General features: G+C 41.6%; 1 protein-coding gene across 25 annotated transcripts in view; it reads right to left on the bottom strand.

Annotated features, from left to right (window-relative positions):
* Epb41 (erythrocyte membrane protein band 4.1) overlaps positions 1-13282 on the bottom strand; it is a 143811-nt gene that overhangs the window by 17920 nt on the left and 112609 nt on the right. For 2 of the 25 annotated variants that reach the window (XM_060379412.1, XM_060379413.1), the window contains exon 18: positions 12904-13011. The exons of 21 other annotated variants lie outside the window; for them this stretch is intronic. In XM_060379412.1, the coding sequence (XP_060235395.1) occupies positions 12904-13011 (108 nt within the window). Of the gene's footprint in view, positions 1-2562; positions 13012-13282 lie in introns of those variants that run through there. 2 more of the 25 variants (XM_060379419.1, XM_060379427.1) reach the window with 1 other exon arrangement.

The raw sequence follows: 13282 nt of genomic DNA, 5'->3' as shown, positions 1-13282 counted from the left end.
ACATTTGAAAAGACAGAAGACAAGACTGGCCAGGGGATATAAAGTCTCATGACAAGAGAAACCCATAATCTGGCATTCAATGTCAATGAGAATTCTAACTGACAATGCTGTTGCCTTTGGCCATGACCAGGCTACTATGTTATATAATACTGCACAACTGCATGAAACCAAATTAGCCTAGAAACTATGAAGGGATCTTGCCAGAAATATGATCTGACATATGGCTGTGTCTGAGCCATCCACAGTGAAAGGCAGAATTGAGGCTTCATGTGACTCTGAGGTGTTTGCTGGTCTGGCTGTTGCTTCTCCGGACTGTCGGGAGACTCACAGGAAGAAGCAGGCTTCAGCAACAAAGCAGACGCCTGTACAAGGCATGGTTACAATACTCAGCTGCCTTCAAGCACATGAGAAGGGCCAGGCAGAGTGGTACACACTGCTGATCCCAGGACTTGGTAGAGACAGGCTCATCTCAGCAAGTCAAGGTCAGCCTGGTCTACACAGTGAGTTCCAGGCCATCCAGAACTACATAATGAGACCCTGTCTCAAAAAATGTATGTGTGAAAAGAAGTCCATTAGACAATACTTAGTTGAACAGGAACATCATTTGAATCTCATTGTAAAAGCTAATAGCTCCTGAGGTAGACACAGAGATCAGGCGTCCAAGACCAAATTTTGGTCATAAATTAAGTTTGAGGTCCTGGGATACGTGAGATTCTAGTTTAAAAGTACAATTCCCCACAACAAAAGTCCATTGAGCACGCTAAGTATGATAAGTCAATATATTTTGTGGAAGAAGACACATTTTCCCCCCCAAAAGGCTTTCTACATGTTTAATGGAATTGTATCTCCAAACCTTCAAATAGTGTGTGAGTGTGTGTGTGTGTGTGTGTGTGTGTGTGTGTGTGTTGATAAATTATGAATCACTGATTTGTAGGTCTCAGGTAGCACGGAGAGCTTGCTGTGTTACGTATCTGCTGCCATCCATTCAGTCTGAAATGGCTTTTCTTTTCAGGTTACTTTTGGAGGGCTCACACATTTGAAGAACTATGGAAACAACCACAGCTGTGCTTAGAATCTAACATAAGAGACCACAGTAAAAACAGTTGGAAAAAACCTTTCTAGGATTTTTATACTTAAGCAGGAGTCAGTCACGTAAATTTTCCTAAAGAACTGAGGGAGTAGTTTCGCCCGCGTTTATTTGGTTGCTTGTTCTCTTCCTGGTGAAGGTCAATGTTGCCTTTGAGCTGTCAGGCTGTGAGAGAAAGCCAGTGCCTGTCTCAGATGAAAGGAAGAAATCCGCCTCGCATCGTTTTATCTTTCTATAGGGTAAAACTCGGGGTGGACAGAAGAGGAATGAGTGAAGAGCAGAGCAGCACTCAGGAACCTGTCAGGAGATTCCAGAGTCGCACCTCAAGCTGCCAAGAGGAAGGAGGCAGGACGCTCACTTCAAAGACTACCCTCTTCTTAATCGTGCTGTTTCAGGTTCTCATGCACTTAAAAACCATAGTTTTCAGCTACGTGTACAGCTTATGCCTATAATCCTAGCTCTTGGGAGCCCGAGAGAGGAGGGTCATGAGTTCAAGACCAGCCTGGGCTACTTAGTTTGGTGACACAGTGAGACTTTTTCAAAACAAGGAGGAAGGAAAGAAGGTGAACAACTCAATCCCAGTGAACTTAATAAGCCATGTGTAAGTAGGATAGAAAAGATCCCACAGAGCCGTCCTCTGACATGTGTACAACCACACCCCAACACTCTAATAATAATAAAAATAAGAATTGTAAAGTCAACAGTGACAGAACAGTCAATATAGAAGTAATTGCTAAAATTTAAGTTATGTCTCCTATTTAGTTTAATGTTTGTTATAATATAGAAGCGTCAGGGATATTCTTAGGAATGTAAATTACAAATCTTATAATATCTTGATTTAATTCCCTAGTAAATTTTCACACCAGAAATCTGCCTCTGGAACAGTGAAGACACGCAACAGAAATGATCACTCTCCTGTCAAAGCCACATCAGCGGCCAAGGGTGCAGGTCAGCGGCAGAACATTTGCCTTGCATGCATCAAACCCAGGGTTTGTTCTCCAGGAACGGAGGGAAAAGAACAGTGAAAGCTCAAAGTCATTATAACAATTAGGAATAAAATATTAAAGATCACAGTGTCCTCTACATTCATCTAAATAACTCTGCCTAGTGATATACACTGAAGAGACATACTAGTAGCATGTTTTATATCTGGACTTCGACGGGAGGAGTGCCTGGGACTGAACCCAGAGGCTCTGCTGCATTCTTAACCCTATTTATATTCCTTAAAATATTACTTTTGGCAAAGATGCGTGGAGAGCAGTACAGACCTATGCTCCCTACATTTCTCAAACAGGTCTTCAGCAGGGTGTGTGCGTTTTGTGTGAATGTGTGTGTTGGTAAGTTATGAATCAAGGTTCTGAAACACACTGGACAAGCTACTTCGAGTGTGTGCATGTATACTGTGTGTGTCCATATGCATGCATGCCGAGCACTCCACAGAGTGTGGCGGGGGGAGATGGATGTCAGAAGACTACTTTTGTTTTGTTTTGTTTGTTTGTTTGCTGCTCTGTATGCCAGACCAGCTGTCCCCAAAGCTTCTGGAGGCTCTGTCTCCTCTCATCTTCTTGCAGGAGCACTGGGTGGGGTTGCTGAGGCTCTCTGCCATGCCCACCTATCTGTGTGGGTAAATTACTTAGGGATTCAAGCCCAGGTTCTCACACTTCAGGCAGGCACTTTACCCACTGAGCCATCTCCCCAGCTCGATAGGCTATTTTAAAAGGCTACTTCTTATATAAATATTCAATATTTAAAAGGGTAATACTGTCCGTCCCAAAACCTACTGCCACTCTAAAGCATATCACCTCACTGCTGCTTCTCAGCCTTGAAGCACATCTTTCTATGTTGTGATCACCCAAACGCTCACTTCCTGAGGCTGAGAGTCCCCAAGAGTGCCTTGGATTTAGCACCTTGCAACAAAACCCACCATGGTAATTAAGAAACTACTGTGGGCTTTCACGTTTTCTTCATTTTGTTTTGTAGTTTGTATTTAAAAAAAAAAAAAGACTTACCACTGGCTTTTCAAGTAGTTACTTAGTAGTTACAATCGATTCTATAATATTGCCTGCCGTGACTTGGGGCTAGCTGGAACACAGATATCTCAAGAAAGGTTGACACACTAAACTAATCAGTGTTTCTCTATGTTAAGAAGAAAGGGATTTATTAGGCTTTTGTTTCTCTCTCTCTCTTTTTTTTTTTTAAGTTGCATACTGACTTAAAGTTGTGAGTGTAGCATCAGGGCACGGTGGCTCATGCCTGTTAGTCCTGGCCCTCAGGAAGACAGAGGCAAGTGGATCTCTCGAAGTTCAAGGCCAGCCTGGTCTACATAGTGAGTCCAGGACAGCCAAGGCTACACAGAAAAACCCTGTCTTGAAAAAAACAGACAAAAGAAAAGTTGTGTGTGTGTGTACATGTGCAGTTACAGTGACCTGTTTGTGCACACAGACTCCAAAGGTTGATTAAGTGTCTCAGTCAGCTGCTCTCCATCTTCTCTCATGGCAGGGTCTCTCACTGAACCTACAGCTGGCTGTTGTGGCCCTTCCCTTTTCTGCCTACCCCAAAGCCACAGGCTTCCAGGTGCACACTACCAGGTGCTTTTTATGTGGGCGGTGGGTTTCCAAACTCAGGTTCCACGCTTGCAAGCAAATATCTCACCACTGAGCCATCTCCCCAGCCCTGAAGACAAGGTTAATAAGAGAGTGAGTGACAGGGTGACAGCAGGATTGGGGGTGGAAGGTTCACACAGACACAATACCTCCAAAAGCACGTTACCCTTGATTTGCAAACCCAGTAAGAAATGCACTGCACTGCACTGCAAAGGCCCACAGAACCAGCAGGAATCGAGGTTCGCTTGCTAAGCACAGAAGGAAGACACCCAGCAGAAGAGTTCAGCTCCTGGTCCTGAACTAAAGTAAACAGTAAACATTACAGTCACATATATCATCAACATTGTAACACTCCCAGAAGGTCTGCAACATGCAAGCTAAAAAAACGAAGAATCCAACCCTGATAACATCAGTTAACTGCGAGTGCTCTGTTTCTATTCTTCTCTTTTAACAAAAACATGGCAAGGTTTCATGTCTCAGGAAAGAGTGGCTTTAACTGCCTCAGAAAAAGGCTTAAAAAAATCCAACATATGTCACTATACATTAACGTGATAAATATTGGTAATCTCTTTCCTATTTTGAGAAACTATAAATATCAGTGTAGGAATATTAACCTGGTAATTAACAAAATAACATTTACTTTCAAAATCACTTTTAAACGGGCACTTGCAATAAAAGATAAATCAGATGTGGCAACGGCTTCTTTGGTAAAAGCCATGTGTAAACAGCACGTAAAGATGACAAGGCAAGCAGCAGTAGCCCATTCTTCAGCCAAAAAAGGAAACAAATGAGGAAAGAACAAAAATTACCGAAAAGGAAAACATCCCCGGTCCCCACCCCCAAAAGCTTGTAACCCATGGCTCCCACGACTTTAAAATGCTAGCAGCTTTCAAATGGGTCCCTGCACACGGGGATAAACGAACAACAGAGTTACACGTGCCTGGATGGGGCTGATTTAAACCCTTTCACAACAGAGTTACACGTGCCTGGACGGGGCTGATTTAAACCCTTTCATCTTTAGCACACAATACACTTCTCCTCCTCATCATTTCTCCCTTAGCTGCACCTTCCCCATTATTTTTTAAAGTCTGTATGTTGTACTTAACTCTGGTGCTCACTACAGTCCCCACTGCTGTTTTCTGGTATACAGAGCTTATATCTCAGGTAAATGAGCTGATTTGGGCAAATATTTCATCATACTGTTACTTCACTACACTTGATAAAATCGTTTTCAGAATAAGAACACACAACACGGCTTTTCTTTCCAATAAAGGCAGTAGCTTGTCAATAACAATAGTCCTTCAAACAGTTTTGACTGTTTTTTTTTTTTGTTTTTTTTTTTAAGTGCTGGAACTCAAACCCTGTACCTCACACATGCTAGGCACGATTCTGAGCTACCTAAGAACATAGTCTTTATGGTTTTCTAAATGGCACTGTTATTAGATTATCCCCGAATAGGTGACTGTAAAAGGAAACAGCTTTTAAAACCATGCCTGATGCAAAAATTTAACTATCAGCTAATAGGAAATTTAACTATTAGCTAATAGAAAGTTTTGCCTTTGCACTGCACTCACCCGCAGGGACTCCACAGATCACATGAGCGGCTTCCCCTGAGCAGATCTGCAGAAGTCGAGTGCTTAATTAAGCAAATGTCAAAGGTTATGCTGAACATGGCTGAGAGAACAGAAACCTCTCCACAGTTTACTCCATTCCACTGGGAAGGGTCAGGCAGAGCAATGAAGGAGAGGAAGGAGCCACAAACCCGCACAAACATTCCCGTCACTTGCGATGGAACAACATGAAATTTGTTAGCAAAACTCCACAGAAATCTCATTTCCAAAACATAGTAAAGCCTCTCTCTCTCTTTAGTTTTAAGAGACAGGGGCTCACACAGGCCTTGACCTCATTGTGTAGACGAAGCTGGCCTTAGCATTTTTATCCTCCTGCCTCCACCTTCCAGGTGCTGGGGTTACAGGTGTGTGCCACCACTCCTGGCTTGATTAAAGTCTTAATAAAAACTTAAAGATTATACTTCAGCGTGGTATCTAGAAATTAGCACTTTGATTCCACAGGACTAAACGCAACACAAAATTATTTTTAGAAACAAACTAGCTGTACTTCCTCTTCACACACACACACACAAATCCTGTAGTAATGAAAATGGCTTTCTGTGCTAACATTTTCAACAAATTCTGAAAAGGAATATGGCTTAGATAAACACAACGGCATTTTTGTATTACTCAGACTTAACCACAGTATACATCTTGAGCTGGTAAACAGACCACTTCAAAGTATGGAGTGCTTGGTGGTTTAAGTCGTCAACAGAAAAATACAACAAAATCTAGTGCTGTGACACTAGGAGAGGGTTTATCCAAGGTGAAGTAAGTGACAATACCTCTTAATTCCATATTATAGGAACAAGCTCTCTTCACACCCACATACTCACACCCACACCACTCTTCACTCTTCAATCTGATCAGAGTGGCAATGCTGGATGCTTAATAACTACTAATTTATTCAGTGTTCTTAAAAATAAACCACAAAAGGCAAATCAGCATAATAAAATGTGACAATTACACATTACTGTGACTGGTTAAATTAGTTAGAAAAATTATTTTTAAAACTTGACACGAGTAAGTCAAATGAATACAAAGCTGATTTGAAACAATATTTTGAGAATTGAACACATGCAAATAGATGCCTCTGTATCAGGACTAAGCAGAGGCAATTAATGGGCACTGACAGTATTTTCTAGGCCAGCATCTCAAGCCGATCCGCTGAAACACAGGTTCCCTCGTCCCTCACACTTCCCTCCCTCCTTCCTCCCATCTCTGTTGGGTCTGCCGGTATCAAGTATCACCAGCTCTAACTTCCTGAACAATTACTAATTAGAAGCTGACTTGTACTCAGAGCTATTTGTCATAAATCTACATAGTAACAAAGCAATTAATGTGAGAAATAGATCAAAGAAAATGTCCCCAAAGAGAAATTCAGGTTTCTTAGGGCTTAATAACATATTGAACTGCTACTGGATAAACGTTTATTTAAGTACATATGAGATCCAGAGGCTCCTGGACAAGGACCCTGAAAAGAAAAGGGGTTTGGGGCTTACGAGGAAACACTTCCAAGAAGCAGTTACATAAGGCCAAAATACAGGGAGCAAAGACGCTTTCAAAATGACATTATTTTCTGCTAACTTACCATCAAAATTTCTGCCCCAGTAGCCTGAATCAGGGACTTCTCATCAAAGAAGCCTTTCATTTTGATGGTCATAGTTAGAAAAGTAAACACGTCCCTTAAATGCCTAATCTTAAATGTATGCAACCGACTGAAACACAAATGCGCACTAAATGCTCAACAGAAAACCATTTCACTTAAGAAAGGTTCACTTTAGTCATATACGTATGTGTGGGGAACTGGCACACGAGCGGTGGTGCGATCCTGAGGCGCTGGATGCTCCTACAGCTGGCGTTACAGGCAGGCGTGAGCCACTTCATCTGAGTGCTGGGAACTGAACTCAGGTCCTCTGGAAGAGCAGCCAGCATTGTTACGTGCTGAACCCTCTTTCCATCACCCCCCCACACACCTTTTTAAACCATGCTTATTACATAATTCTAGAATCTGGTTAAAGAGGTGTGTTTAGGAATTGCTCTTTCTTTATTCTGTATGGGGAAACTGAGACAGATCCTTTAAACCCAACCAAAACAAAGTGGGTAGTTAGGTAGTCAGCAAATGTGACTGCAGCCAACACAGAGCACTATGGAAGAGAAAGTGCTTTCAAAGACAAGGGCACTGTGGCATCATGGGACTTCATGTTCCAGTGAAGATGAACTTGATGCCAATTTCCAATTTCTAGACATAAAAAAACAGTACCAATGCTAAAAAAAAAAAAAAGTAACCAAGCAGTTTTCTGATCTGTGAGAGAAATCCAAAAACTAGTCCCTGCAGAAAAAATTCCAGTCTATCTTTGTTTTTATATGGCCAAGAGCTAAGAATAGATTGTTTTTAAATGGGTAGGGAAAAATATTTAGTGGCATAAAGACTGTATGAAAATCAAATTTCAGTGTCCAATAAAGTGACTGCCATGCAGTCACACTGACTCCTGTCTCTGTTTTCTTGCAGCTTTCACTCTGCCGTCGCGGAGCTGAGCAGTTGTGAGATGACAGGGCCGGAGAAGCCTGACGTCTTACTGTGCCAACCACTCATCTACCTAAAGTACAAAACTTGTGACAGTTTGATAGTTTTTGTTTTTATAGCATATAAAACACAAGAAAAATGTATCAAATTGACGTCAGCAATGTATTTCAGATAAACACAAACATTCCCCTAAAGACATCACACTCCAGATGAGTTTATACACATGAACACGTAGAGCAGTCTTGATAATACATTCTGGAGTGAAAACAGTTGATTATTATCTATGTTAAAGGACAGCATAAACCACATTACAAGATGTCAACGAGAGAAGCTGACGTTTACCATGGTAGCATCTAACTCGAGGTCCTTTAAGTAAAGCAGGACTACAGACCATTAACAAGAAAAGGCATGGCCTCTGGGCTCTGCACAGGCTTTCTTGGCTGCGTGCGTGAACTGATCAAGCATATGGTGATCTCAGTACAAGAGAGCCCGTGTAAAGGTTAGCGTTTACCCATTACCATCTGTTATTAGTAACTCAGTTAACAAACTGATTGTTAGAGACAAGGCAAGGTGGCCCCTACGATACAGAGGTGTCAGATGGCAAGCAAAGATGAACAAACCAAGGCTCACCCTCGATACAGACAGCAGTCTTCAAAGGGCAAGAACTAAGATTAGTGCCACAAGAGAGCTGCCTTTAACTTTAACAGGCATGTTCTTGCAGAGGCCAGAAAGTTCTTTCTTTCTTGAAACAAGGACTCACAATGTGATCTAGTCTGGCCTCACCTGGCTATCCTGCCTCATTGTCCCAAATGGCAGTATTTCCAGTTCTGCACAACCACACCTAGCTCAAAGAACCTCTTTGCAATCCCTGCATTCAAGACTGAAAAGCAGCAATGGAGAAATACCCCGATTTAATCCGAGAGCGACCTATACAAACTCTCAAGAGTTGAAAAACACTTGGCCACCAGCCTTGGGAGATGATGTCTCTCCTAAGGCCTGAAGTGACAGTGGCAGCCGGGAGAGCAGGCTGACACTACAGAGCAGCGTAGAAGAGGCTGCTGAAGGAATTCCGCAAAGCAGACGACGCAGAATAGGAGGGATTGTCTCCAGCTCTGGTGTCACCACCACCACAGGGAGTGGACGGTTAGGGTGTAACAAAGAAGCCGCGGTCCTATGTAGAGAACACTGTTAAGTTCGGGATTTTATCATCTACATCAAGTGTAAAAGGGAAGGAGGGCAGCCCTACAGAGTTCCTCGGATCTTTACTTGAGGGAGCAGCAGTGAGGCAGTTATTCATTTTGGTTTTGCCTTTTCTGAATAAATGACCGCTAGGGGAAGTGTAAGCGTATATTCTTATCGGTGATAACCTCTAAAAGCAACTGAATCCTGACAGTGCGGAGTATCCTGTGGGTTTAATCATAGAAGCCACGACAAAACTGACTTAAGGAGCCTACCACAGAGGGCCTCTGAAAGACTCTATCCAGCAGGTTATCGAAGCAGATGCTGAGACTCACCACCAACCTCTGGCCAGAGTTCAGGGGATCTTATGAAAGAAAGGGGAGATAGAAAGATCTGGCGGGGACAGGAGGTCCACAAGGAGAGTAACAGAACCAAAAACTCTGAGCACAGGGGTCTTTTCTGAGACCATTCTCCAACCAAGGACCATTCATGGAGATAACCTAGAACCCTGCACAGATGTAACCCATGGCAGCTCAGTCTCCAATTGGTACCCTAGTAAGGGGAACAGGGGCTGTCTCTGACATGAACTTAGTGGCTGGCTCTTTGATCACCTCCCCTGATTGGGGGAACAGCCTTACCAGGCCACAGAGGAAGACAATGCAGCCAGTCCTGATGAGACCTGATAGGCTAGGGTCAAATGGAGGGGGAGGAGGACCTCCCCTATCAGTGGACTTGGGGAGGGGCATGGGAGGAGAAGAGGGAGGGAGGGCAAGACTGAGAAGGGATGAGGGAGAAGGCTACAGCTGGGATACAAAGTGAATAAATTACAATTTAAAAAAAAAAATCTTGAAAAAAATTAAAAGCCCTTAAAACTAAAAACAAAAAAAAAAAACCCATACACCAAAAAAACCTAGGTTCTCTGATGACAGCAGGACAGATACAGAGGGGACCCCAGTCTTACTCTTGATCAAATGTCAGTCCCCTCGTTAAAGTTTTTACTAATGTTATGTAAAGAAAGTTGTAAAACTCGCAAATGCGATCTACTTCATACTACAAATGCTAACAATAAGCAAACAGCTAAAAATAAATAAAAATAAAAAACCATTTAAAATATAGAAGCTGGCCTCATTCCAAGTGTGCTCTGCTCAAAGAATACCATCTGGACTTATTAAGAGCGGGATAAAATTGGCAAGGCATTTTTAACTTTACTAGTTTTAAATGCTTGGTCAAATATCAACCAGGATCAGACAGAAATAAACATGGCTGTTTGCTTACTTCCAGAAAAAAGAATTTCAAGAGGTTTGTGTGTGTCTGCTTTTTCCTTGAGTTCTATCTTCCCAGCCCCTCAGAGACTGAGGACTGAACCATCATCACTTCCTGAAACATGGTGCAGATTCATTCTCACGAGGTAGATTTGTCTGTAAGGTACTAAGTAGAAATAAGTGACCTCCTCAATTCACTCTGGAAATGATTCACGGGAAAACAAGACTAAAATCCAAGATGATACAGGCCTGTATCAATATCCTTAGTCCAAATTACTTATGGAGCTGCCACTTAGAAGCTGGCCCAGGGTAAAGCGAGACCCAGCCCCTGGAATGTCCATGCCACTGAGAAAGGAGTGAAGTGGGGGAAAGAAAGAAATGCTGTTTGAAGCTTCTTGTTACAAATATTAGCAGCATTAACTTAAGATCATACAGGGCTGGGACAGCCGATGTCTGTCCTCTGATAACTACGACACAGATCTTTTAAACCCACGTTCATCAACTTTGTTCACTATAAAGGCGTCCTCCTGTCAGCAAAGATCCCTGAAGAGCCTCGCCATACTTCAGAACACTCCACAGCGCCATTGGCTCCCACTAAACGTTTAATGGGTTTGAAATGATTCCAATATAAAAGGAAACAAAATTCAGGGTGACGCTTACAATAATTAATAAAAAGTTATGTACAACGATGAAAACTAGAATGTTAGGAAATATAATTTGGAAGTTACAAAAGTACTGATAAAATTGTAAGATTATTTTCCTTTTAATTCCTAAAAAAAAAAAAAAAAAGACTTACAGTAACATAACCAATGCTAGCTTCATTTGTTACTCATTAAGGAAATCTGTTGTGCAGACAAAGGAGCACATTTATGATTCTTAGGTTCTGTCTTGCAAAGCATTTCTGCAGTACTTCAGGTGGCTTTGCAATCCCTATTTTCTTACAAGTGAATCAATAAATATGCTTACTTACAAAATATTTGTTATAAATAGACATAGCCTGTAACACAAACCATATATATCCAGATTTTTTTTTAAATCTAGCCTGTTTTTTTTAAGTCCAATAATGACAGAGCATACCACAGCAGTCTTCAGTAATATCAGATAACCACATCTGTCAAGACAACAGATCAATACTGATGAACACTGAAGAACAACAACAAAAATCTTGCTTTTTCTGTTTTTCCCTCTCTCTTTCTCCCTCCCCTCCATCTTTTCAAAGGCAAAAACCGTCTTTTGAAATTTCATTGACCGAAAATCACTTAGAAGTAATATAAAATATAATAGTCTCAATGTGATGATCCTACTAACTCAGAGTCCAAAACAGTACTTGAGAAGTTAACAACTCATCCAGATCAATGCGTTCAAATGCCGTAGAAAGCAAGCGACATCATGCAAGGTTAATATTGGAAAGTGAAAACCCACCAGTTTAGGCATCCAGGTGGTGCTCTGAGGAGGGTGTGCTGGCCTTACAACAGGGAGCCTCACAGTCAACATGCAAACTGGACACATGTCACAATAAAAGCAGAGCTCCAAGGCTAATGATTAGAAACAATTGATTTCAACACAAGTAAGAGAACAGGTCTGAATTACAAGGAAACAAAGCATCTTTTAAGCTTATTTTAACAGTAAATACTGCTTCTAGCATAATTATTTATGCCATAAAGAAATAACAACATTTGAATTTAGAGAAAAGTGTGTTTATATACAGATCTTGAGTTAATCTGTACTTCAGGACTTTTAAAGGTAGGTAGTCTGAAATTTTCAGCCCTGGCTGGAGGCCAAGGGACACCAGCACCATTTCCCTAAACTAAATCAATTCTCTATATATGAAAAGACAGTATTTAACGTCTGCATAATTCTTCTACATACCAGAAAGGATAAAGTTGTCTATCCCATACAGCTCATAAACACTCACAAAAAGGCCACAGGTGTCAAAGCCCCTTCCAGAAAAGGCCTTTGCACGTACGGATTTGACACTCTAAGAAAAGGAGTGGTTATGGATTTTTGGATTAAACTATCATTTTAAGGCTTGTGAAAGGTTGGGAAGTTAAATTTCTTCTTAAACTACAGAGCCCCTGCCACATAAATGGCTGCAGAGGACTGGGAAAATTGCCCATCCAATGTTTCCAGAGTGTCCCAGTCTATGTGAGACATTGAAAAGGAGGACAAAGCAACGGTCAACAGTAAAAGCATGCAGGGTCGCTTTGGGGTGAATACCACCTGCCATGCGCCTCAATCTGATTTGCCTAAACGTGTTAACTTTGGGGCAAGAAAGATGGCTTAGACAATCCATTGCTACTCCTTTTTCCTCACAATATGTACTCTCCAAAAATTCATATTTGACTATTGACAGGAAAAATGACCCCAAGAGGTCCCTATGACAGCAAATGATCAGGATTGGAGGTATAACAGAGGCAGTTACCCATCTGAAGCCGTACACATAGTTCAATGGTTTAGTCTTGACAGGTCAGATGAGCACCCTGTTTTCCAGTCACAGAAAGATCAACCACCAAACAGCCAGCGCAAGGACCAGGAGAAAAGACATCATGAAAGGAATACGAGGAGACGGGAGAGTACTAGGGTAGAGGTGGCACTTTTTGAGAGCCTTGTGTTCCTCGGGGATTGGAATAGAAACCTTAGGAAGAAGCTCTTCGTTTTCTTGCTGGGGCAAGGTTCTTTCAGTGGATCTCTCTGGCCTTTTAATTTTCTCTTCACCCTGTACTAACAGAGCACGTTCCTGTGTCTGCTTTCACAGTAGAGGATCAAGAAAGACAGAGAAAGATGAACAAAATGACAGATGGAAAATGCTTGAAAGTGATACTTGGGGATGTGCAAAGGCATGGAAAGATCTTTTGGATGCTCTTGATTTTTTTTATTTTTTTATTTTTTAGCTTCTCTTTACTTTGGCAATTTACCTAGCAGTTTCTATAACCCTGCAGGTTTAACTATTTAACCAAAATAAAATTTAACATTTTTAAATAAATGAGCATTGGAATACTTGAAGAATCAAACAA

The sequence above is a fragment of the Meriones unguiculatus genome, chromosome 3 (assembly GCF_030254825.1).
Source record: "Meriones unguiculatus strain TT.TT164.6M chromosome 3, Bangor_MerUng_6.1, whole genome shotgun sequence".
In the NCBI taxonomy this organism is placed as follows: Eukaryota; Metazoa; Chordata; class Mammalia; order Rodentia; family Muridae; genus Meriones; species Meriones unguiculatus.
This window is presented reverse-complemented; position numbering and strand designations above follow the sequence as displayed.